Here is a 27,548-nt window from a genome sequence, read left to right on the forward strand (position 1 = left end):
CTTCTTTTCTAGCTTCTCTGTATCATTCTCTTGGGGGTTGCTGTGTTGTGACAGGAAGGCTGCATTGGCAGATTGGTGCTTGACCCAAGTTCCACCTCTTGTCCTGCCTGGCACACTCTCCATATATCACTGGCCAGACATCGCACAGATTTCTTCTGTTCGGTAGAAAAAGAGAAGTGATTTGGAAAAAACAATAAAATTGTAGCACTTAATGGAGCAGGATGATCTGCTTGGCTTTGCTAGTTTGATTTCTCTCATGACTGAACATGATCATTTTGATACTTATTTATGTCCGCAAATTAAGATTGAGGTGCATTTAGATGAGATCTGGGCAAAGTGCAGCACAGGTAATGAAAATTTCAAACTGATTATGTGGAAATATTTTGCTTAAAAAAGGGTTTTCTATTTGTTGTTATTCATGACTATTTCGACAATTAATTTAATTGAGTATCTCTTTTTACCATTTTTAAATTTGTCCTTTGCATTGATTATAGAAAAAAAAAGTATAATATATATTTAAACTGAATTCTGTTGTTATTGCTATTTAAATACGATGAATATAAAATGAAGGAATATGCAATGATAAAAATGGTCATTTATATCCACTAATCATTCAACTAAAACCACAGGTAGCATATGTAGAATAAACAAAAGAAAGGTAAACTGACCATGAGATTGTGGGGTAGCTTTTTTCAGCAAGTGATATTAATTATCAAAAAAAAAAACTGACGGCAAGCTAACCCTTGTGTTATCACTGGGTCAAGATGACCCAAAGGTCCGAAAAGAAATGTCTCTGTGGTATCCCTCTTGGTCTTGGACTTTAGCTACTGCATATGCATTTCTGGAAGCCTGAGAGGTCGTTCACCTTGACCCTGAGGCAACGCAAGGGATAACAGAAACACATTTGTTTTCAGGCCTAACACAAGGGTTAACTGTGGCCAAAAGAGTTTGCAATATACACAGGATGGTCGGGGATAATACATGGATTATCCATTGATCCATCTATTTTCCTCTACTAATTTAAGGTGAGGTTGTGAGGGAAATATTTGAGACTCTTTATATTATTTGAGGACGAATGCTCCTCCCCAGATGCAACACTAATAGACTCTGGGACTCATTCATTTCTCATGCTATTAAACTGTATAATTCTGAATTTGGCGCCAGGAGTGCAGTGAAAGTATCATGTATTCTATTCTACTTTAATCTTTGTATCGTTTTCTTTGCGTTATTTTTCCACTTTGTCATCTCCTGCACTTTGTTTTTTTGTTCTCGTTCTTGCTTTTATGAATCTTTCATCAGCATATAGTTTTCTTTTTAGAAGAATACTTTGAAAGTGGAAGAAAACGTAAAACTCTTGTTCATCGCCTGTAATTCTTCGTTTATTCTTTTAATCTCTGAGATATTTGTATTTTATTCTTTGTTTGAGGGTAACATCTTTACTACGACAAATTAAATCAAATGATCCAACATTTTTCCTCCCTTAGACGCTTTATTTTGATCATTCCACATGTTGATGTATGTGACATTTTATAACTCATGCAAAGGCCCCAATTAAAATCTTTATATATGGCTGCTTCCTGACTCTTTGGGATTTGGTGAGATTTTAATAATGTAACTAGTTGGTTTTCGCCAAAGGCCAATTTGCTTCTGCATGCTTTTCCCATTGAGAGACACCTATAGTATATCTTCCAGTCTGTAAATGATGTGCATGTTACCACTAAAGCAGATGTTATGAGGATGTATATGGTTTTAAAGCAATTTATTTAGAAAATCCTATTGTTGTAAGCGTAGGTGACACAAGTGTGTTGCTCCCCGAAGAAGCTCCATCGGGAGTTCGACACCATTACACCAGGTTACAACACACTTTGTACGAGCGTCGGAGCTTGTTATTTCATGCGCTACGCTTAAAACCTCTTCACCCACAGAAGCTTATGAAATAAGCCACTTTACTCCAGCCTTGCCATGTGTTGATTAAACTGCTGTTCGCAGCCATGTCGGCGTCATAACTTCCACCATTCCCAGGGTTCCCATACGTCTCTATTAGATCTTCGGTAGGATTATTCTAATACGACAATGCCCTCAATATTCTCTGCTACTTCCTCGCGACCTTTATTTATTTACTACTCTCCCTCTTTCTTTTTTTTAAATTTATTTCTTCCTGTCACTTACTTGTTCGGAGCAGGACCTTCCGCACAAAGGATATTAAATCCGTTTTATTGTCCAGCAATGGAATACAACCTGACCCACCGAGATGTTGCCAAACTAATTCTCCCCCACCTCCCCCGGAGACGCAACCTCATCCGCTTCCTGTCTCGCAGACTTGCCCTCTTTCAATCTCCACGCCAAACGGCCGTAGTCGCCAAACAACCCCGACGCTTCAATTGATGTCTCCTCAATTTGCTCCTTAAAATTGGTTTCATTTAAAATTCCAAAATGACAGCAGCAGTTTGAGATTAGGGTCAGAGCCATCCGGGGGTGGGGGTGCGGGGGGGGTCTAAATATCTTTAGCATGACCAGGATGTGATTGCGAGACAAAAGTTCAGCTCTGCTATCGAGTGCAAGATGCCGCACTGTGCCACTGAGGAAATCTATGTGGAAATTTGTCTCTCTAATGAAAACTTACCCTTTTATTACAACCATTATATAGAGGTGGCCTCGGTTTATTTGGATCTATATGGCTGTAGAACTGTTAATTAAATGTGCTTTGAGTGGGTTGTTTTTCAAAGTCAGGTGAAATGTTCATTATTCAATACATATCAAGTTCAAAAATAGTGATAAATATAGCTTTTTTTTTTCGGAATATCCCTCACTCACAATCACTAAAATGGAGTTTAATTTTCACTCCTGGGCTTTTATGATTCATTAATCCTGCTACTTAATTAATTACAATTTAAAGGGCAACTTCTTTGAAAACCGAACTCTCCTCACTTACTTTCATGTTTCAAATGTTGAAGTCTTCCTCTCCAATATGCAGTAAGTCTCTCATAATGATGATATTTTGAAGTTATTATTTTAAAGTTCTCCCCTGTCTGAAATTACCGCGATAGAGAAGTTACGAGAGCAAAGTCCATTATGATGTCACTCCTCCTCCAGCCAGCTCTAATCATGCCCAGCTTTGTTTATACAACGATTCCTTTGGATGTTGAGACTTCCAATGTTTGACCCCTGGTGATAAACCTTGATGCTTGACACATCACAGCAGAGTGGGTGTGCCTATGGTGAACAAGACTTAGTTTGGTGACACTGGGTTTGGTGGGCGGGGCTTAAGATCATTTTCTAACGTAAAGATTTCAATGAAAGAGTTTTGTGCAAATGGACACATACGGATGAGTACAATAGAGGTCCAACATCTATTTAAGAGTCACTTTATGACTTTAAGAAGTTGTAGCTGATGTCATAAAACTTCAATTGGCTCCTTAACAGAAACCGATGGTGCCGTCTACATGATTTCTAGTGAGATTTGAGATCAACAATTCTGACCAATTACCATTTAAACTGGGGGAAAACAAATCAGTTTCACTCTTACTCATTTTCTGACTCAATTAAACGCTTGAACTCAAAACAAACTTTCCATCACCGCTCTATTCAATTAGATCGCATCACTGCAGCTGCATGCATTTGGATTAGTTTTCTTTTCATTATCTTTGGAAAGCTATTGAAAGTCAGAATTACATCGTTATTATTAGGTTTAAGTCATTTTACTTGGAATACTGATTACTAATTTGATGTATGTGCAAAAGAATCTGGTTTGGGTTGGGCAGCATTTATGACAACATAAATGGGCAATGATACTTGATACTGTAGTTGCACCGTTTTTTAAATACACAATTATTACAGACCCAGAAGTGAAATGTAGATTTAGGTGCCTAATTTTGGTCTTTTTTCCTGTTACAATGTTTTGTCTAAATTCCATAGGCTAAACATGAAATTAAAAATATACTCTATTCACAGCACACAATCTTACTCTGCATCAGAACTCGAACGACAATTTAGCCCCAAATGTATACTGGCAGAAAGTAATTCCAAAAAACTGTATTCATTTAAGTATTCAAAATCTTGCCACTTTGTTGAAAAATCTTGGACTCATTCTGGGATAATTCTTATCATTAGTACTGGTTCAGCAACGACGTCAGATAAACTCTTGTTAAAGATTTAACAAACTTTGATTTCTTGGATTCTTGTGGCCTTGAATATTCTTGATTTACTGCAATTCTGTCAAATCCCGTGAGGGACTGGGTTAAAGGAAGATGTGGAACTTGGCTGAGCTATCAATAAGACTCAATCTTTACTTGCTCGAAGGTCGGTGTAAAAAAGTATATATATATATATATATACAGTATATACTGTATATATGTTGAGATATGATGTAAATGGGGTCCTGCGGTTTGGTTCATATCTCGGAGGAGATGCCCTCTTGGGATTTTAAGAGACGTCTCTAAAACAAGCAGGAACATCCACACACTGTTTCCCTTTTCTTCTTTGCTGGTCTGTTTGGTATTCGTGTCACAGCTGAACCGGAGAGGCAGGACCTGTCATCTGCGTTAAATCCATGTGTAGGTGTAAAAGAAAGTAGGAGGCAACAGAAGAGGTTAAAGCTTGCATAGAATAAAAAAAAAGGACCTTCTGTGTTTAAATATTGTTAACTTTCCTCCTTCACTGAAAGAGCCAGAAGTAAAGCAGATAACAAATGGATGAAGATTAGGGGAATTATGGTGAAGAATCTTTCCTTGGAGTTTAACAACCATCACTCGGGGGTTATATTGTGATTGATTTTGTGCTCTGGGCTTTTTTTTTTTTTATCAATCCATTAGAGCACAAGCTGCAGCATGGCACTCGTCCAGACATGGACGTTTACTTCGCATCGTAGGTCCGAAGACACCGGGAAGGTGAGCAGGTTGGGCAGAAGCTAAGGAAACATGTATTAAAGAAACATACACATCGCATCAAAGCACTTGTATATATTGCTACGATTTGATATCTAGAAAAAGGTACACAAGTAGCTCCACACTAGACTTAAATATCCAATGTTATTCAATTATTGGTCGAAGTACTCAGTCGTAAAAAGAACCACTAGCCTCAGAATGGCATTAAATCTGGTTTCGGTACTGGACCGATCTTTTATGGATCACTTTGCAGTGATAAGTCAAGCTTGACTAAAAAGGGTCCAGAGTCACCAGTTCTGTACAACACCAGAGCTGGACTGGTAATCAGGCGCTTCCAGGAAATGCCCGGTGGCCGATGCATCACCAAAGACGAGCGCTACGGCTCGATGGATAGACCTTTCGACAGAAGAAAACGGACGATTGGTTCATGTAAAAGCTAGAAGAGGGCCAATTACAGCAGGATCTCCACATGTATCCCTGCAGTGACTATTTAAAGCTGGGAATGAACGTGTATTTAAAGAATAAGATGCCATACTTAATCAGACTTAAAGCCAGATGTTACATGTAATTGAGTGTACAAATGATGTGTACGGACCTTTTTTTGGGGGGTGGTTCGGCACTGTTACAAAAATAGTTCCTTATATACATGAGGAAAAACCATTCAAACTACCAAACAAATGACATTGGACTATTGCAACAGTTTGTTTTTATGTCTTAACAAGAAGGAGCTGTCTCGCCTGCAGTTAATACAAAACTCTGCAGCAAGAATTCTGACCTGCTCTAGTAGAAGAACTCACATTTCCCAGATCCTTATATCTCTTCACTAGCTGCCAGTTTCTTTCAGGATCAATTTTAAAATTCTGGTTCTTACTTTCAGAGCTTTTCATGGTCAGGCTCCTCCTTACATCAGTGATCTGATCCAGCCTCACACCCCAGCTCGGGCTCTGAGGTCTGTGGATCGGAATCTACTGATGGTTCCTGAACACGCTTCTGGACCAGAGGAGAGAAATCCTTCCAGGCTGTTGCTCCTAAGCTTTGGAACGATTTTCCTCTCCCTCTGTGTTTGATGGATCTACTGACTCCTTCAAGAAACATCTAAAGACATTCTTATCTGTGCAGGCTTTTACTGGATTTTCTGAGACGCTTGTGTTGCTTTGACCTTTAAAGTATTTATTTTATTGAGTATTTTTTTTTTTTTATTGTTTAAGCGCTTTGTGACCCTGGTCTTGGAAAGCGCTCTATAAATCCTAATTAATTACTTACTTGCATAAATAAGTGTATGTTAGAGAAAATGCCAACTTGAAAAATGAAAAAATGTCTTTCCAACCTCAAAAAAGGGTTGAAAGCACTCTTTCTTTAAAGGTACAGAATTAGTGAACCATTTCCTGTACGAGTTCCCTTCTACGTAAAAGGCAAAACACAACATGGCATCAATTCAATTCTCGTATATTTAAAGCACAATCCACGCCACTGTGAACACAAAATGTGTTTCTTTCCCACATGTGCGCTCTGAGATCACTGCCACTTTTAATTTAATTTAACATAAAGCAGTTTCCAACACGGTTCCTGAGGGCTTATTGCATAATCTAATTATCTTTATTGCTATAATTGGTGTAACAGCTAATAGTTCTTGAGTGCCTAATGAAGTGAACAAATAAAGATAAAACAAGATAGAATAATTTGTGATGGGTGTGGGTGTTGTTTTTTTCCCCTACCAATATTTTAATCATACATAACCTACTTACAACTTGTCAACAATTAAACTACCAATTATTGCAAATGAATGCGTTTAAATAATGGATTCATTTGACTTTTTCTTCAAAGGATTGTGTTTCTCATTAGTTTTCAACGATGCTCATGTTGAGTTTATCTTATGATGGATCAAAGTAATGTTTTTAATTAGCCATTTGTTTCTTATGTATTGTTAAATATGCAAAAACATGGCGATGAGTGGCAATCTGCCCCCACACGACCCCATGACTAAATACTTTTTTTTCTCCTCCTGATTTCTTCTCAGATCTTTTCAATGTAGACATACTTTAAAACATTTCTTTCTTTCATGCTACATGATTTAAGTCTTTTCCATTTCTTCATAAATGATTTAATGAATAAAATCATGACGGATGAGGAGCCTAAAGTACTGACTCAATCTTGATTTATAACACGCTTCTAATTTATATATAATAAAACAGGAAGGAACAAGTCAAACCCAAAACACATTTTTGGAAACTTTGTAAAAATAAAAATACATTTCCATCATAAAACACATAATAAACAAACCATAACACATTTTCTCATGATATTTGCAGCCAAAGATTGTCATTAATATCTTATATCTTATAATTAAAAGTACCTTCTAATAGGTTATCTAGAGGTTATTCACTGAAAGTCCTGTTTATGACTATTTCTTCCCCAATATTTATTCATTCATATTGAAGATCTTGTATAAATACTGTAATTAATAAAAATGTATATGTTTATTATTATTTTGCCCTTATTTTCTGTATTTTCCCACTATTTTGTTCCATGTTCTTGCTAATTTATTATAATGACACGTATTACAATAAATACACTTTTGTTGCTCCAAAAGTAGATTAATTCATCTTTTATTTTGTAATTGTCTTAAAGATGTGAATCTAAAATGATTAATATACATTATAAAGTCCGATTATATTTAATTGAATACTCCTGAATAAACATGTAATCAGTTTTCTTCATGTGGAGACGCTGAAGTGTATAAATAAGCTCTTTACCATGCTGTGTTTTATCCTAAAAGTATAAATAAAGGGTCCTCGCTTTAGCTTGTGTCACAGCTAAACGTTAACAGAGTGATATTTAGTCTGGCCGAGGCAGGTGCAAAACCGTTAAATGCACAATGACTCCCCTGGGACCGAGCATTTGCATCGTTCCTTCACGAGCCTGTATTGTTTCTATACATTATACATTCCCCTGGTGAAGTCTCTCTGTTGTCGTGGCAAACAGAGCGGCGATCATATTTATTGTTCCAAGCCTTCCAAGGGCAATGGAGCCAGACATCGATGCCTGCTCGAGAATAATCTATCCACTTCTGCATCAAAGCCGAGTGTGAGCCCACAGCTGGGAAGCAGCCTAGAATCTGATTCCCAATTTATAGTCTGCTTTTGTCAGGATCAAATGGGATTGGATGTATTTGGAATTTGAAAATGTAGTTTCCTAGTCCCTCACAAATCAGGTTAGCAGCTGACGTTCTGATGATCCATCACATAAATTCAATTCCACTGTCGTTGGGAATCTTTTTCAAATTGACTTTGTCAAAGCCGAAATGCCCAGTCGTGTAGACTTATGAGTCCTTTAAGAGGAAAGTTCATTCTTGGGAAAATTCCCTTTCATCAGCCGTGAAAATGGTTTTATGTAGAAAAGTAAAACCGTTATTGAGTTGCTCTTAATATCATAATGATGCAAACATGGAGCGGGTTTAAATGCAGCTGCTAGGTGTTACTTTAAATATACAAATTAAAATCGATAAATAAAAAAAATCGTACAGAATAACGGCAACATTAAGTTTAATAAAATTACAATATACAATCAATATCTTTGGATTCATACTTCCCATTAATTTGTTGTTGCCGATTCCTTCATGAGGCTTGCGAGGGCTTTTACTGTAGTTGTTTATATTTAATATATATTGTAAAATATACATTTTTTATTCATTTATTTATTATTTAATAACATTTTTGGACTGACTGATCTCATTTATTTCATTTTTATTTCCTTTTTCATTTACGTTATAAGATTCCATTAAAATAAAATAAAAAAAACAAATAATTCCAGAGTTCAAGCTATCAAAATTCATGAGAAACTGAACTTTTTTTTAGGTTAAAAGTAATTTCACAAATCTAGAAACTGTCTGAAAAGGAAGGAAACAAAGATGAGTTTGTTCGGGGAAAAAACTGGTGAAAGAAGAAGAATTCTAGCTCAAGGGTACCTGACAGTGAAAATCAAAGTGCAGGATGACATCTTGCATTCAACTTGCATTCAAACAATAATAGAAAAAAGCTTTCGTTTTCTTTTAGGTGCTTTTATTCAAAACTAAACTCGCTTTTTTTTCTCCATGTGTCAGGAACAAATGATGATGAACTGGTATTTTATTCATGCCCCAAAAAAAATATTTGCCTTCATTTCTAGATAAGCATGAAAAATACACATCTTGTCTCATTTAATGAATCAATTAAATGATGCAATGAAAGCGTAACTACCAGCTCGGTGATGTTTAATTCTCTCTCTAGTCTCAGTTTCTTGTCAGCACACGAGACCCAGCAGGTGTGGCTAAGGTTCAGTAGCTAGGGCCAGCTACCAGATGGTTCTTGCCAGGCTGCGGCGCACACGAGTGCTCCGTAGCTGGCTCCAGATTGTGGGGCCGGAAGCCCATCCCTGATGGATTCTCCCTCCCTCGACCTGGATTGCTGGCTCCGCCATGGTCTGGCCATGATCTGGGCTGCTCTGTGTTGGACGAATCTATGCCAAGGTGTGTGCACTGACATTTGGAGAAAAGGTTTGAGGAGGAAAGCGTGAGATGTAGAGAGTCGGGTCTGGATGAAATGTCAGACTGTTTGGGCTGGATTGTTGACTTACATTCCGACGAACAATGATACACTGTGGCTGACAGAATATCACTGGAGCAATTACCAAAGTCATTCATGCCGAGACATGAGTCGACTTCAGTGACTCACAGACGCCATATGGACAGGATATGTATGAAACAAAAGTGCAAAAAAAAAAAAAAGCGTTTAGGATGATAAAACCAGGCCAGTTACAAAAAAAAAAAGGATTTTACCTTACAACTATGGCGACACCGCAAAGCACTTATTACTTAATGGAAATAACTAACACTTCAATTTACAAGCATATGTTTGTTACTCCATGAAAAATATGGTATTTTTTAGTTGAACTATAAAGTAAAATATCAATGGACAGGATTATAAGGCACATTCTTCCATCCTCGACTTCTCCACCATTGAACGGTTGTATTTCAACTGCTTATTATGGTGGTCAAAAGTATTGAAACTCAAAAGTATTGATTTTTTAAAAATGTTTTATCAGTATTCAGTTCCCATTTTTATTAGAAAAGTATCAATACCACTCACACCAAATGTATTTATTTATTCTTTGCAGTACCTCAGAGACCTGTAACCATAGTTGCAATTACTTTTTGAATCATTTTTTTAATTTAAATATTTAACATGCATTTTTGTTAATTGTACCAGAAGTTATCTTTGCATTATTTTGTTAATTAATTAATTTGGGGGGCTTTTTTACGAACCTTGTATTATCAATTTTTTTTTTTTTTTTATCATTTATCTTATATTTTCACAGAGTATCTGTATCTAGTTGAAAATGTTTGTTTCGTGACCTGGCTTAACCTCCTACATTCCACAAATAAAAGTATACAAAATGTTACGAATGTCTTGCTTCCTGGCGTCGTTAGAGTCAAATGGTCAAAAACTTCTTTCGTCCGTCCTAACTGGTGTCTCCAATGTAGTTTCCGTTTGCCTCTGTAATGTAAATGTGTTTTCATTTTTCTGATGACTGTGTTTCAGCTCTTTAATAACCAGACTCCATGTCATTATTTATTTTATTTTCACCATAGCTATCTTGTTAAAAGACGTTCTTGAGGATGCCAGAAATGTCTCTGTCCTGCCGGAGTTCTCTTTTGAAAACGGCAAGAAATAGATCAGCTAGGACATGAAATGATTTTGTGTGGAGATGGTATTTTTTAAAATATTTATATATATATAATGTGACACTGACTTGTCACTGTAATCTTTGCTTGAACGAAGATGAATATCCACATATAGACATAAGAAAGAATCTCCTGAAGTCAGGTCACGACAGAAGATGTCTGAAGGGTGAATGAGGTGATTCATTTTTACGTCATTGTAAACAGTTTTAAACAATGTTTCACTGTGGACTTTACTGACATTTATTATTAAAAGTTGAATTTCAATAGTTGCAGCAAAGGTGGTAAAATCCTACCCGGTTTATTTAGAACTTTCCTCGTTTTTCTGACTCACCGGTGACTCCAGTTCTCAACAGCGGTGCTTATCATTAACGTAGCTGACAAGATAAGAACAAAGTTGAGCAGGTTGACTGCCTGAAAGCCGTTACGACATTATTAGCACCTATTTTACATTTTTATGGCATTTATAAGACAAACTAAATGATATGACCTTTTACCGGGTGCAAGAAAGTTTTCCAACATTATCACGCCGTCACCTTCAGCAACCGTGGAAGGAGAGACACTTTCCGGTGACAATATATGAGTTGCTCGTGGTGGCCAAGTCATTATTCCTGTGGGCGCTGTGTTATGGTCTATTTGTGTCTTGCAGGCAAGTTATATTCAGAGTTAATGTAGTTTGATAATTCAGTTACAGATTCCACTTGTAAAGATGTTTTTTTTCAGTGTTTCCTCAAACTTCTGATGTATGTATTAATGAAGATTATTCTACTTTATATTAAGAGTTATTTCCCCCCCCCCCCCTCATTTTATACTTAGGGTTGAGATTATTTTCAGAGTAATTTGTTTCTTTTTAGACTAATAGGCAAAAATGTACGTCCATTATAACGTAGCGCACTTTCTCCAAAATGACACACTTGAAAAGAGGAATTGTTCCCTAAAAAATCTGCTTTTTCTGTTGATTTTTACTCTCTTATAGTTTTTTTATTGGGGAAAAAGACAGACTTTACTATTAAGTAATATTATCCAGTGACTCTTGAACAGTCAAGATGCTAGTTTTGGTATAGTTAACTTTACAAACAGGAAGATGGTCTCATATACAGTAGTTTTTGTTTCGTTCATTTTCACCTGAGAAATCAGCCCACAGCTCCAGCTGAAGCAGCGTTACGATGACATATTTTTTTGTCAAGTACTTTTGTTCTTTTTTAGTGGGTCCTGTTTTTTTAGTTTTTTGCATCATATGTAGGTTGTTTGGTGAAAATAAACTCATTAAAATGACACAATGGTAACACTACACTGCACTACAGTGGATTTTAGATCAATAACAATTGGAGTTTTTTTTTAACTTTATCAAAACAATTTCCGGCGTCTTCAAAAGTAATCCTGTGTTACTTTCCTGAATCAAAAAAAGTAGCAGTGCATGTTTCAGTAAAATCACGCCCTTGACATATTTTTAACATTTCCTGGAAATTCCATTCCAATTATTTTAAGGGATTTTTCTCAAAGAGGCCGACAATGACGGAGCAGTGAAAGTAGATGAGTTCAAGGAGATGAGGAGCCAAACAAGATACTGCACCAATTCCACAAACAGCGTTTCATGTAGTCGAGGTTTTATGATCCAAGTAGTTCAACTTTTATCCAATAACTAGTTGGCACTGGAACGATGCAATTAGCTTTACGCTACTTTTTATATGTATTTTTAATGCGTCTCCCTTTCGTTTGAATAGCATACTCTGTGGATTAGCTGCTTATTCGTAAATACAACGTCAATACACAGTATCTGATCAATAATTAACTGAATATAATTGATATTTCCATGTATCGCATGATGTAAAATAAGTCCAGATTTCCCTTTCATTAGAAATCTCTACCAGCTTTTTCAGTGGGTAGCTAGTGTTGCTACTATTGCTGTGAAATGTTATCTCTACAGCATATACTTGGTCGCCCTTGGGGCCACCTTCCAGTTGGACATTACCTCACTAGCGAGGCAGCCTGTAGGCATCCTGAAGAGATGCCCGAGTCACCTTAGCTGGCCTTTCTCTTTACCGAGGAGAGGAGTTCTACTTTCAGGCGTTCCTGTAAGAAGAAGCTGCTTTTCTTTTGGCTCGTGAACCAATGTTTGTGTTGAAAGATTACATTTTAAATACACATACATATTCTCTTAAAGTAGCTTTAGGTAGTTTTGGGTACCTAAATATTTTTGTACTAACATATTTTCATAAAACTTGTGATGACACATCAGCTAAAAACTAGTTGAATGACTCATATACCGTGACTTGAGGTGTTTTGTGTGATTTTTATTTTCACTGAAAAAGTTCTTGGGGATGGCGTGAACATGCTACATAACTGGGGCGAATTAGGGTACAAAAACAAAGATAAAGTTATGTTATTTACCACAATAAACAACAACTGAGCCCCAAAGGCTGAACAGCTTAGTCAATTGTTTGCTAGAAATCAAACAATGGCTGAGTGAAAACACTCTACAGCTAAATGTGGACAAAACTGAAACACTGGTGATTTCTCCTGATGATAAGGTTCCAGGGTTGAGTCAGTACTTGGGTGACTTAGGTCAGTCTGTCAAACTGAGCCTGAGAAACCTGGGTGTTGTATTTGATAAAGACATGTCTCTTGTTCAACACTGCAGAAAACTGACCAGAAACTGTTTCCTTCAACTGAGAAAAATCTCTAAACTTAGGAAAATGTTGTAGGAACATGATCTGGAGCTTGTAATCCATGCGTTTGTTTCTTCTCGTCTGGACTATTGTAACAGTTTGTTTTCATGTCTTAACAAGAAGGATCTGTCTCGTCTGCAGTTGATTCAGAACTCTGCAGCGAGAATTCTGACCCGCTCAAGTAGAAGAACTCCCATTTCTCCGATCCTTAAAACTCTTCACTGGCTTCCAGTTTCTTTCAGGATCAACTTTAAAATTCTGGTTCTTACTTTCAGATCTATTCATGGTCAGGCTCCTCCTTACGTCACTGATCTGATCCAGCCTTACACCCCAGCTCGGGCTCTGAGGTCTGTGGATCAGAATCTACTTATGGTTCCACGCACACGACTCAGGACCAGAGGAGAGAAATCTTTTCAGGCTGTTGCTCCTAAGCTTTGGAACAATCTTCCTCTCTCTTTGCGCTTGATGGAGTCTACTGACTCCTTTAAGAAACATCTTAAGACGTTTCTTTTTGTTCAGGCTTTTCCCTGATTTTCTGGAACTCCTGTGTTGTTCTCAGTATTATCTTGATCTTTAAAGTGTATATACTTTTTTGAGTATTGTTTTGTTTGTTTAATCGCTTTGTGACCCTGGTCTGGAAAAGCGCTATATAAATAAATATTACTTACTTACTTACTTACTTACGATCTCATTCATTACCTCATCGGTATCATCCTTTATTCAACCAATGGAAATCTGGAAACAGAAAACTCATCCAACTGCTGCAAACCGGGACATCGCAACTTTTGCAAAGTTTAGCGAGGGCTCATGGGAAATGTTGTCTCCCGTCCAGACAAACACTTTAGACCAATGGTGTCGCTAGACTACAAATTGCCTAGAATCGCTTTAAGACCTCAGTATAACATTACTTCAATTAAGGGAGAAAACTGTGTTTTGTGTATCCATCTGTTGTGACATCAGAAAGAGACGGATCCTGAGCCATCATCGGCAAAATTATTATTAATTACAACTTCAAAATTCTTCAACTCCTACTTTGATGATTTCTCGGTTATCTTCCCGACAGAAATCCCTTTAAAGGTTTCCCCTCCATTTTTTGCGATCTCTATCAGATGCACAGAAGGTTCTTCAGCTGGTATTGATTCCCCACCAGAGGAGACATTTATCAAGTCGTATGCCACCTTTCCCGGCTTGTGACCGAGTCCAACATTCAAGTGATGAATCTCACGAGCTGTGCTTGAGACGGCAGTTAGTTTGTTTATTGCACGGCGGCGCTAGTTTTTGGCTAAATATGCTGATCATGCACAATGGCAAAGAAGTTTTGACTAAAAGTTCTAATAATTATTTTTTCTCAGTTATTGGATTCTCCTTTATTTCGGTCGTCCTTTTGTGACTGTATTTTGGTAAACTTCAATTGAAAACAAAAGTATTGAACGTTTCTAGGCTTCCCTTGAAACGCTTTTATAAACCATAACGACCTTCATGCTGAGAGGTTGGTAAATCTTTACCGCTTATTTCTCCCTGAAACAAATCATCGGAGAAGCAATTCATTCCTCCATGTTTCTTTCAGTGCCTTTCACATAGTTTTTACTTTCAACTGATTTCATGTCAAGGTTGATCAAAATAACGTCTCTAGTTTGAAAGGCTTTTTCATCAGTCAGTTTGCTTTCGTGTGTTGCAACATGTTTGTTTAGTGGTTGAAATACTCCAAAAATACACTGATCACTTTAGCTTGATTATTTGTGTTTGTTTTCAGTCTATATAACCCCAAGTTTTCTTCCAAATTGTGTTTATCCATGAAGGTACTTTCCAAATGATTGTCTTTATCCAAAATATGTATATTTCTATTTCCTTTTGTTTTACTTCACCACTGAGCTCCTACTGCGATAATGATTTCTACCCAAATTTCCATGTGTGTTGTCCCAAATAACAGCAGGATCCTCGTTCATGTTTTCAGCTCATTTTAGGAAAGAAAATCAAGTCAGCAGATGATAAATGTTTCTTCCCACTCCAACTATTGACTGTGGAAGCCAACCTGTCCAACATAAGCTGCATGACATTCCTATCTGACCCCAATCCCCTCTACTCTTTAAAGTCACTCCAGATAAAGCTTCACCAATTATCTTTTTATGCTTTCTGATCATTTTACTTCGCCATAAAACGTAATCCTTTCCCCGGAACGGCGGTGGTTCCGCTTTGAGTGTTCACTTAAGTACCCACTCATGGAGATGTTTCTCCGGGGCACCTCGTGTATGTTCCAGGCTTCTTACCCTACAGTTGGGTTCTGATTCAGTTGGCGTTGTGATCATGCCAAAATAGGCTTAACTTGATTCATAAAATGTTTATTAGTTTATTGATACAACCCTGAGAGATGGTGGCAATTAAAGAAATAGCTAAAATTTCACTCATTTTCCACTCGCCCTCATGACGACTCAGGGTTGCGATTATTATGAGTACTTATCCGTTAATTTCTAGAGTTATTGACGCAAACGTATATTTATTCTAATGAAGGGACAGGAACTTGGTTGTCTGTGTGTTCATTTCCGTCCAAAAAGACACATTTCATCGAAATTCCTCCATACTGCTCATGTGTAACGTCAATCTTGTATTGAAGCCTTGACATTAGGAAATGTTCAGAAAATAACTTGGATAAATCTATATATTTGAAGCTTTGTAGCAGAAGTTCCCAGTCTCTTAGCTTTAACTTCAAGCGTTTCCTCATTGAAACACATTGCCAGTGTCGGTGCACAAGATTAGCGCTGATGTTGAGGGAATTTCCACTGAAAACTAGCTTAAAATATAGACTAAAAACAAAAGAAATGTCTAATGTTGAAGCTTCAATACAAGATGGACTTTACAGACGAGCAGTCAGAGGTATTTGAATGTTTGAAGTGTATTTTGGGACGAAGATAAAGACCAAGAAAACTGAACTCTAGTTGCTACATTAAATGAACAAACATGTTTGTCTGTAACTCCAGAAAGGAACGGATTCATCTGTAAATAATACCAGCCCTTACTCGACATGAGGGGGAGTAAAATGTTTCTGAATTTTGCGTGAACTTTCACTTTATATAATAGTATAGTTTATAATAGTTTAAATACTTCAATACTATCAATTCATAAATTTCGAGACAGACCTATATGAAATATTTTTTCAGTATCACATTGATTCAAACTATATTGTGGTCTTCAAATAATTACCAATGCAATCATACGTACAAAGTCAACTTAAATAGCAATTGTTCTGCATATTTACAACTAGTGTAGCACTAAGCCAGGGATAAACAAATCCATTAATTAAAACAACTAACAAGTTACTTTGAAACAAAACAAAACTTTCATCTTTTCCGTGATTACACTTGTGTAAACATGTTTGGAATAGATCTGCACTGATTGGACACTGTGTTCAGTAATGATAATTATAGATTAATCCACCTCAAAGAAAGAAAAAAACAACATTGTAACAACACTGACTTTGGTTCAATATCCCTGTACATTTTACAATCTCATTACACATGTTTTTAAAAATAATAACTTCATTATAACCACTGCGTTCATTTTCTTTTTCATTAAATATCTATTTACCATGTCTTTTTTTTTTTTAGATGGCAACTGAATGTTTTCTCCGATTTGTGTCGGATGATGTCCTGCACATAATGAGACACTAACATCAGCCCTTCAAGAAATATTTTATGCCATTTATTTGACGAGTTGGCCCATTAAAGCACCTCTGGAGCCTCGGGGGCCACATTATATAACATGACTGTAGCGAGGGGCCGTCAAGCTGTAAAAAAAAAAAAAGAAAGCCTTATTAAGATGGGAAAGATTTAAAATTGAATGATAATATGTAAAATAAATCTGTCATAAAGAAGTAAATTCTATAAACACGTTTTTTGGCATATTTTCAATATTCTTTCAAATAGTTTTGAGGAAGAAGGGAAAACTGAAAAAAGGGACAAGTTAAACAAAGGAAAGAAAGTAAAAGGGGCATGAAACCGTATTTAAAAAAAAAGAAGGTTTAAGCGTTGAACAGGTAATACTTACTTCATATTCAAAAAAAGAGATTAAACTTAAATATAATTGTAATTTTTCTATGACTTGGTAAGGGCCGCACACGTATATATTCATGGTTGCAGGCGGCCCCCGGGCCACACTGATGCATGCAAAAAACTCCACAGGCGTGTTAAAGTCTCCTCCCCACAAGTTGAAGGCAACTTTTAAGCTCTCATTCTGCCGCAAATGTGAATTTAACAGCTCCTTTTTCGTGAATTACGCAGCACATCAAACTTCAACTTCAATCCTGTCAGTGTGAGGAAGTGTGTAATTCAGCAAACTCTCATATCACTAACCTCAGCACCTGTACGTATAAATGGAACTAAGCACCATTTCCCTTCAGTGGCGGATCGTTTGTCTTACTGACAGCAGAGGACGGTTCAGAGTGATACATTTTACCACTTCTGCGAACAATGGCCAGACACACCCTCCGCAAACTTTGAGTGCGGCTGAAGCGTCGGAACGCACAGAACACATTTCATTCACATGAAAAAAAAAAGATGTAATCCATAATCCGTCGTTTAAAGAAGCGAGTCGTTTGGGTGTCATCCTGAGTGAACAAAGGCAGATTATACAGGCTTAAAATTCCATTATTCAAGACACAATCAATGCTAGTGCGATGGAAACATTGAATAAATACATGCTGAGAAATAAAATGGATATTTCTGAACACTGTTCCTAAACATTGACCCATGTATGTTAACTAGTGATGCTGGTTCACACTCAACTATGTCCAAGAAATTTGTGTGTTTTTCAACTTGATTATATTTTGACTTCTGCGACCCTGATTGACCCGTGGAACGCAATAAATAAGATTATACGCTGACCTATTTCTAACCTCTCCGCCTGATTTAAATAAACACTGCTGAACAATATTTGTATTGTAACAATGTACGAGTTCTTTTTAAGCGACCTAATATCATGGATTTTAAGATGGTACAGTCTGTTATCAGTCTTTATCTCAAATTAGATAATTTTAATAAGCTTGTTAGCTCATTGTAAAACATCCCTTTTTTACTTCAACTGCCTCCGGACTCTTAGAAATAGACTTAAACATTTTAATTTGTGTTTCAATTTACTCTCGATTTTATCTTAAGCATTAAAACTATCATAGGTAAATATACTATTGTAGTTATTTTATACTTTATAGTACTTCCCTTAAGCAGATTTAATGCGGCCCACGATGTTCTTTATGTACCGTATTATTCAACCACACATTTTAAAAGTTGTAGCTCCAATGAGTCAAATAGAAACAACCGATAGTAAAACTTCCAAGAGTCTACACTGATTCGCAAATGATTTTTGGAAAGTAGTAACATACATTTTGTGTCGACGGGTCAATGATACATGAGCTTTTACTTTGAAGCACTGAAAACATTACTCTTGGTAAGATTTCACATTTGGCCCTATTTCTATTCAGTGTTGGACGCCCCTGCTCAAAACAATAACTGAGTTTGTCAAAATGTCGTGGAATTGGCTGCGGGATTGCTTGTGTGGGAAAAGTAAGTCAGTAAAGGTCTGACAGTGGGGAGGTTTTGAGACAATGGCAAGATGTTTTTTTCTAGTTATCCACTAATGTACTTAAATTAAAAAAAATAAAAGCAAATGTTTCCTCCTATTGTTTTCATGACTCAAGTTCTATCAACTAATCTAGTACTTTATTAACTGATAGTAGCCATTTTGTTTTGGGTGAAATGGTTACTATAGCTGGCTCACGTACTCAAGCTTGTCTTGAAAAACAAGGACAGTGGGTCACAAATTTGAACTACCAGACCACCAGAAATCGTTCATACAGTCCTTGTTTAAAATTCTACAATTATGCAAGGTTGTTTTTATGCTCTACTAGAACAACGTGTAATTGTATTTCCACGAGAGTAGGTGCCATTATTACACCAAGCATGGGCCCTTGCAATACACCATGGAAATATATTCAAATAAAATAAAGAATCGAGAGAGATAATAAAACGAATGAAAGCTTTGACAAAGAATTGTGACCAAGACGGTGGGAAACTTGGAAAGACCAGTGTGTTTACTGTGACTAAAAAGGTTTAACGTGACTAAAACGGTATCAAGACAAATAAATTGTCGGTGTGTCACTAAAAGACTCAACACTCCAGTCACGCTCATAAGCTGTGTTTTTTTTCAGGGATTCTCTACCTGTGTTAAAGCTACTTCAGTATAATTTGTCATCCATTTTTGCTTGTTATATTTGCATCCTTCGTTGCTGATCAATTTAAATGTATTTATTTTTGAGAATTTCAACATGTTTAATCAAAGAATTTTATAGTTTTAGTGAATTGAAAAGTCATTTAATTTGAAGTTTTTTTTTATTATTAATTTTTCAGGCAAATTGATGCATTGATTATTAATTGTTATTTGATTATTCGATTTTCTTGACTTCTAATAAGCATACATTGTTATGAAGAGGTTAATTGTATAACAGAAAACACAAAACAATTCACTGGCATATACACGCATATGAACACTTTAAATGTGTTTTATTGCCAAAGTCATTTCAGACGTTAAAGCTATAATCCCTGAATACAAGATTTTTGTTTCTGGTGACCCCATGTGTCAGAAAAGTGTAACTGCCACACTGTAACATGTCCGATATAAAGAATGTGAATCCGTCTTGTTAATGGATAGATGGATGGATAGATGTTATTGTGTCAGTTTCTCGTTTTATCTTACTTACTTAAAAAATCTCTCGGTTCTTCATATGAAAACAATTAACGTTAACGTAAAACAGTTTGGTTGTCACCTGAAACTCTCAGACTATCCGGGTTGACCATACACTGTGCACTGCTGAAACAGAATCTCAATCTTGTGGCTCGACACGTCAGGCGTGTGAATGATGGAGGAGTTCAAGAGCAGACTGACGTTTGCATTGTTTAGTTCGGCGTAAACATCAGAATGACATAATGATGGGTATTATGGTAATTTGACAGTGTACACGACACTCACTCTTCATCTGTCTTTTTCTTTGATGTTTTTCCATTTCATTCCTGACGTATCCTTTTTTTTTTTTCTCTGGATGCTGCAGATCGTCCATGTAAGTGGACACCGGGATGGAAGCCACGAGGGATGTTTACCTGGTTTCAAGGTGAAAAAATACCAGGTGATTTACACTGGACCGTTCCAGAAAGGCCAGCCTCTTACACAAGGTAAGTAAACATGTTAGGAGCATGTGAGCATTTACCATTGAAGACGTGTTTTTGTACAATTTATTCACATCTTTCGTACATCTGTATTTCAACAATGCAACATTGATGGCGAAAACATGCGTTGTTTATCAAGGAGAGATGAGCCTTGAATGGATGGGAGGGCAGATGTTATTTTTCACCCGCAATCTAGCAAACACATCTATCTGCTGCTTCACAAAGAACACTTTTTCTTTTTCATCTCAACAACATATTATATACAGTTTCTTATCGGAGGATGTCAAACTGTTGTGCCACAGTTTCCGCTTCTCTTGACGGGTTTGTGAATCTTTGACACAATATGTGAACAGGGTATTAAGTCATTGTAAATTATTTCTTAAAGATATAGGAAAAAAGGACAAGAATGTTGAAAAAAAAATATGGACGTTTTATTGTTTCACAATAATGTATTCAAATATTTCATGACACATTATATAGCGATATAGATGAAATGGATGGATGGATGGATTCATGGGATAGATAGATAGATATATGTAATGGATGTGTGTATGGATGGATGGGATGATCGATACATGGGATGGATTTGATGGATGGATGGATGGATGGATACATGGGATTAATGGATGGATGGATACATGGGATTAATGGATGGGATGATCGATATATGGGATAAATGGATGGATGGGATGATCGATACATGTGATGGATGGATGGGATGATCGATAAATGGAATAGATGCATGGGATGGATTGATGGATGGGATAGATGGATGGAAGGAAGGGATGATCGATTAATGGGATAGATGGATGGGATGGGTCGATGGATGTGATAGATGTATGGATAGATGTATGGATGAAATGATACATGGGATAAATGGATGGATAGATAGATGGATGGATTGATACATGGGATGGATGTGATAGATGTATGGGATGATTGATATATGGTATAGATGGAAAGGATGGATGTGATTTATGTATGGATGGTTGGATCGATACATCGGATTAATGGATGGATGGATGGATTGATCGATACATGGATGGGATGATTGATAAATGGGATAGATGGATAGGATGGATGTGATTTATGTATGGATAGATGGATAGATGGATGGATGGATCGTTACATGGATGGATGAATGTGATGGATAAATGGATGTGATAGATGGATGGATGGATGGATGGGATGGCTGTAATAAATATTATATATTATATTAATTTGTACTCAATTTAGTAATAATAATAAGACATTTAATAAAACGTATACATCATTATTTTATCTTTTTTCATTTGCTAGCTTTTGATCCCTCATATTTGACAATATCTCCCCATTTGTCTCATTTTTGTTCACTTCACACTTTCACCTGTAGTTTAGTTCACTTCGCTTTTAGACGACTGAGTTTAATTTGCCATCATTCTCCTCTTAAATTGTTGTTCATCACTGCTACAGGAAAGCAATCAGCCACTATTGTATTTTCAAGTTGTAAAAGAAAGCATCATTTGAGGTGGTTTAAAGTTTAAGAAGGAGACGCTGGCCATCCCTTCCTGTAGCATCACCAGCGTCAACTTTTCCAAAGACAAACTTGAAAGTTCCTGAGTATCATTAAAACCAGGAACAAAAAAAGCTAATGACATTGTCGAGTAGTTAGTTCTTCATTTCCTGCTCTTCTACAATCAGATCCCAGTGATTGTTTTGCTACGCTTATTTCTGTAATGTTTCTTTTTTGAAGTAGTTTTAAAAAATAAATTTAGAGATATCATTTGAAGAAGTTTTTCCATGTCGTTCATCGTTCTCTTAAAACACCTGTTAGACACGTTCTCCTCCTTTGACGATGCTACTCTGCAGCGATTGGTTCAAGGCAGCAGCAGAGACTTTTGAACACAGTTGGAAGTCATAAAAAATAGATATTGTTGTATTGAAACTGCCTGAAACAACTGCAGTACCTTCAATGCTAATGTCATCCTGTAAGATCTTTTTACCCGCCTGTTGTTCAAGTCTGTAGACGCGCCTTACAGCCTGACACATGCATAAATAAATATGTTTAAACTCATTAATTGTTAGGTGGAAAAAGCAGCTGTGTCAGATCGACGTATCATAGTGATGTATAGTGCACAGTATACTATACAAAATACGCACACAAGGTGCACACTCACTGTCACAGACACTGATAAAGCCTTAACAATTAGTTTAAGTTTTGATATAATTATTTAACAAAGAAATCAAAATGTAACTTTCTATGTAGGACACAGCTCGACTCAAACTGCTCTGCAGGGAGCCTTCAGAGATCTGTATCTAAAAAATATACATGGAACGCGTGTTTCAAATTTGAGAGGCACGCTGAGCCATCAAAGAACAAGAGCAAAAAGTCAGTTTTGTATAAATGAGGCCTCTAAAGCAAAGACTTCTACCTATCGACTCTTCTTTCCACTGAGAACCGTCTCTACTACTAATGTCTCTCATATAAACACAGTTACACTTTATATATATATTTATATATATTAATTAGAAGTTAATAATTATCTCCTGGATGTCCTTGCAAGAAACATTACATCTACAGCCTTTTACCAGGAAAATACAAACATTTATTTACCTAAATAGAGAAATCTTTGTCTTTCAGTGGTTCTTCTGAGACGTATATGGGAGTAATACTCGTTCAAAATAGATGTAAAAAAGTGTTTGTCTGCTTAAATCCAAGGCCTGCTGCAAGTGAATAATAATGAATGAAATAGATTTATGTGGGAAAGTCTTTGTTTTCTAGATGGAGCTCCATGTTAATGATTCCTCATGCATATTAAAACGGTCCTTGGATGAGAGGAGTCGGAATAGACTCCTATGGAAAAATGAATTATGAATTACCGATATAGCATTTGGTGCTAATAAGAAAAGAATGGAGGCTATTTGTAACGATTATTCCTCGATGTCGTTCTAGAACATTTGTTAACAGTGAAGGCTTTAAACAACTGTATTAAAAATCAAAATATTTTGTAGACAGCTCATCTAAAAAATATCTTTATCTTCCAGTATTTTCATCCTACTTTCCTTTTCTTTTTACATTATTGTTTTAGCCAATATTTAGACATAACATTTATTTTCTTTGTCTATATATTCTTTGTCTGTATTGTTTAAGACAATGATCGTGTTGTTTAAATAACAAAAATGACTGTCCAAAAGTTGTTTCCAGCCCGTTGACTGCCCATTGGGTTTGATGGATAGATGGATGGGTAGATAAATGGTTAGATAGATCAAGTTTAGTTTTAGTTTATTTGAATGATCCCTGTAAGTGCTTCCATTGTTGCAATGAATTGTGGGATTTGTCTCAGATGACATGATGAAATTTCTTCAGGGTCCGTTTTGCTCAGGATCTTTAGGTTTAACATCCTTTTTAGTTATGTGTAAGAGGGAATCATGAGGTCTAAATACATGCATGTCCAAAGTTTCCAGCCCTTCCCAAAAATCCCATGCGGCCCACGATCTCTTTAATGAATTGTAATTTCAACCAGACGCTGTAAAATACACGTTTATAAAAGAACATTTTAATGTAAAACACACTCTTTATAACAATAATGAGTCAAAGGAGAACACTTCTGTGTGAAAATGCTTCTTTCTATCTTTCCAATTTTTTTTTATTTTTTTTTCAACCGGATAAGGATACAGAACTTTTTTTATTTGATAATAAGCGTTGGATCTGGTTCACTGTTCCAACCTGCCCCTGCTGGTTTCCACATCAATCCGATGTGGCCCTCCTCTAAAAAAGTTTGAACACCCTTGCTTTATTAGGACCAACCATAAACTATTATTTTTTCATTGATTAAAACCAGCATCATAAACCCTCTGTTTGACCTCCCTTAAAAAGAAACCATCACTAAAAACTCATAAATGTGAGAAATATGTGGAAACATATTGAATTGATAGCTGAGAACTGTTAAAAAAGTCTTAAAACCCTTGATTCTGAGCCAAATCGCATCCAGAAATCAAGCGGTGATGTCTGCTGGCAAACCGTCTGCTCCTGTGCAATTCTGAGTTACGGCTGACAGCTTGTCACCCCGCGGGGAGCGACACGCTACAGCCAACTACCGGTTGGTTTATGACATGGCAAATAAAGTTCTTGCTAATTAATTTCCCACATAATTCAGCGATCCTGACGTCAACTGTTGTTGTTGTTTTACAAGGTGTGATATGATAATTTATGCCCAAGACTGTAAATTAAATACATGAATAATTCAGAGGCGCTTTCGAGTACAACACAAGTTGATTACAGAAGCCTTTAAATCATTGCTTCTCTCTTTCACTACCATATGTCAAAGTCAGGGAGACTGAAGAGCAAAAATGATCCGTTCTATCATCGTTCATTATCCTTGAGCTAAAGCATTATTTTCTTTCTTTTTTATAACAGAATTTAAGACCCAAGAGGTGAGTTAGGTTGTATTATAAACACTGTGAAATAATCTAATTAAATAATCCAATATTGATATGTTGGGATCAACAAATTAATCTTCCAAGGGCATCCGATAATGAATAAAAGGTTCCAGACAATAGGATCACATAAACCTGAGCTCCTGAATGACATCAATATCCATGAAAAACAAAGAGTAAATAAGTCAATACGAGATGATTAAATGCCTCAAATATTGTTGAGTTAAGGTTCTACCTGAATGAAGGAGAGTATTGTGCAAATGATGAAGGCAATGAAGGATGAATGGAATTGACGAAGTGGTGGACGAGGTGATGGACGAAGTGCTGCTCCAGGTGTTTCACTAATTGGGGGACGAGGTGGTGGACAAAGTGGTGGACAAGATGATGGACGAAATGAAGGATGAAGTGGTGGAAGAGGTGATGGAGGAGGTGACGGATGAAATGCTAGACGAAGTGCTGGGCGAAGTGCTGGACAAATTGGTGGAAGAGGTGGTGGACGAGGTGATGGACAAAATGCTGGACGAAGTGCTGGATGAAGCCATGGGTAGAGCAATTTAATTTTCAAAAATTAAATAAATCAGATTTAGAAAACTTTTATTGCCAGTATTGCAAACACATTATTTAAATGTGTTTTTATCTTGCCACCACAAATTCCCATAATGAAAGAATGATCAAAAAAAAGAAAAGAAAATGCGTTACATTTAATTAACCAATATTCAGGATCTGGACAGCAGAAGGAGTTCTTGAACGGTGATGTTCTGTTCCTTGATGTGATATGTGATATAGTGTTAATTTGTTGACATGTTAAAATACGATTTTTCACAAAAGAACTCGTAATATTGAATTAAAATGCTCAAATGATGTTCCCGTACATTTTTGGCTGTTTACGTTTTACACACACAAAAAAAGACCCACACTGTTTAAACAAACACAGAAAAAAAAAATGTACGAATGGTGTGGCTATCTAGGAGAGAGAAAATCAGAGTTAAAAAAAAAAAGGCACCAAAGGACTTTATGTAACATCAACAACAGACAGAATACAATTTTCAGCGTGGCCGCTTGTCTTTTCACAATACAACAATGTTCTGGCATTCCTTCTTCTCGCCTCAAACGCTCCTCTTGAAAACCAGCTGGGGGCCGGTGATGAGGGGATTGCCGTCAGCTGTCACTGTGCCGAGCCACTGTCGAGAACAGGGGGAAAAAACAGACGAGCGAGACTGTGATTAACACTTCAAAATGAAACACAGCAGTTCATGACAATTGAACACCCGTGGAAAATGCATTCAAGGAATGATTCAACGCAGCTCGACAAAACTGTCGTGAACATGAATCAAGACCGACTCAGAAAGGTCTACCATCACCTCTCTTAACCGTGGGTTGTTACAGCACAAACTTTTTTTGTAAAAACAGGCCTTTATAAGTTCACTCCTCAATATTTTTTTTCACCTTCTTTTTCAGCTTTATTTCGCTTCATTCATTCGGCTCGGGAGAGATTTTTGTCATCTGGAGGGTCAGCGGTGCGTGTAGTAGAAGACAGATCTCAGTTCTGCTTTAGTGCTCTCCTGTGGGACGACAGAGTGGTTCCATTACCTGGAAGATGCTTCTGTCAGCAAAAACAGGAGTCACAACATGGGAGGTGGGGTGGGGGGGCGTCCAACGTCAGGCATGTTGAGGACGGAAGAGCAGGCGTGTCTGAATACTCGCAGACACAACATAGTACTGACTTTTCAAGATTGCCTGATAAAAACAAACATTTAAGTTACATTTTAAGCTTCAATTAGGTTTTTAAAAAGTGTAAAAAAAAATCTCAAGACGTGCGTAGATATTGATATATCCATATATATGGACAGGAACCTATAAAGGACATTCATGAATGCTTTGATTTTTTTACATTCAAACACGTGTGTTGCTTTTGTTAGCTCCTGTGGCAGACCGGCAGCCATTTTTTTTTTTTCAAAGAAATCCATTTTTAATTATATGATAAACAGGCATTTGTTAGGAAAGGTATGAGTTTGAAAATTGTCTTGTCTATTGGTGTGTAAATGTTTTTCTCTTACGCAAAATAGTGCAAATTGATATAAAGTATAAGTGCCTTTCTAACAGTCCTTGCTTAGAATGGAATACAAAAAACAATATTGGACAAAAAAAGGACATTTATAAAATTGCTCAGTTATAGAGATAAGGTTGTTTGCCACTGAAAAACCAAAGAAATTTATCTCAGCTACTGTCTCATGTTTTTTTAAAGGTCTGATGTGTTGATTTAAGTGTCTCTTAAATGGATCTTGGACCTCTATTGTACTCATCAGTATGTGTCTTTATGTACAAAACTCTCTTAAGTATTTGCATTAGTAAATGTACTTAAGCCCCACCCACTGGAAACACTTAAATCTCTAACAAAAAATTGGTTCTTTATGCTTGAGGCGTCTACCTTGTAACATTAATTAATCGAAAAATTATATCAGTGTAAATGTATGTTTTTTTTTGCAAAACAATGCTTCTAACACAGCATTAAAAAGACAAAAGAACAGCCCACCAGGACAGTCATTGTCATGTTCGGATCTGCTTTAATTACCTCTGAAAGCTTTTGGACTCCATACTGATTGAGTTGGTTAATTACGCTGCCGTCTCCAACACATCGATTCATTGATGCCAACGT

The 27,548-nt window shown here is 36.6% G+C and overlaps 1 protein-coding gene across 1 annotated transcript in view; it reads left to right on the forward strand.

The window, feature by feature from the left end:
• cdh13 (cadherin 13, H-cadherin (heart)) overlaps positions 1-27,548 on the forward strand; it is a 336,887-nt gene that overhangs the window by 78,895 nt on the left and 230,444 nt on the right. The window contains exon 2 of the mRNA XM_087796847.1: positions 20,362-20,482. Within this exon, the coding sequence (XP_087652973.1) occupies positions 20,362-20,482 (121 nt within the window). The remainder of the gene's footprint in view (positions 1-20,361; positions 20,483-27,548) is intronic.

The sequence above is a fragment of the Callionymus lyra genome, chromosome 8 (genome assembly GCF_982586985.1).
Source record: "Callionymus lyra chromosome 8, fCalLyr1.hap1.1, whole genome shotgun sequence".
NCBI classification, from domain to species: Eukaryota; Metazoa; Chordata; class Actinopteri; order Syngnathiformes; family Callionymidae; genus Callionymus; species Callionymus lyra.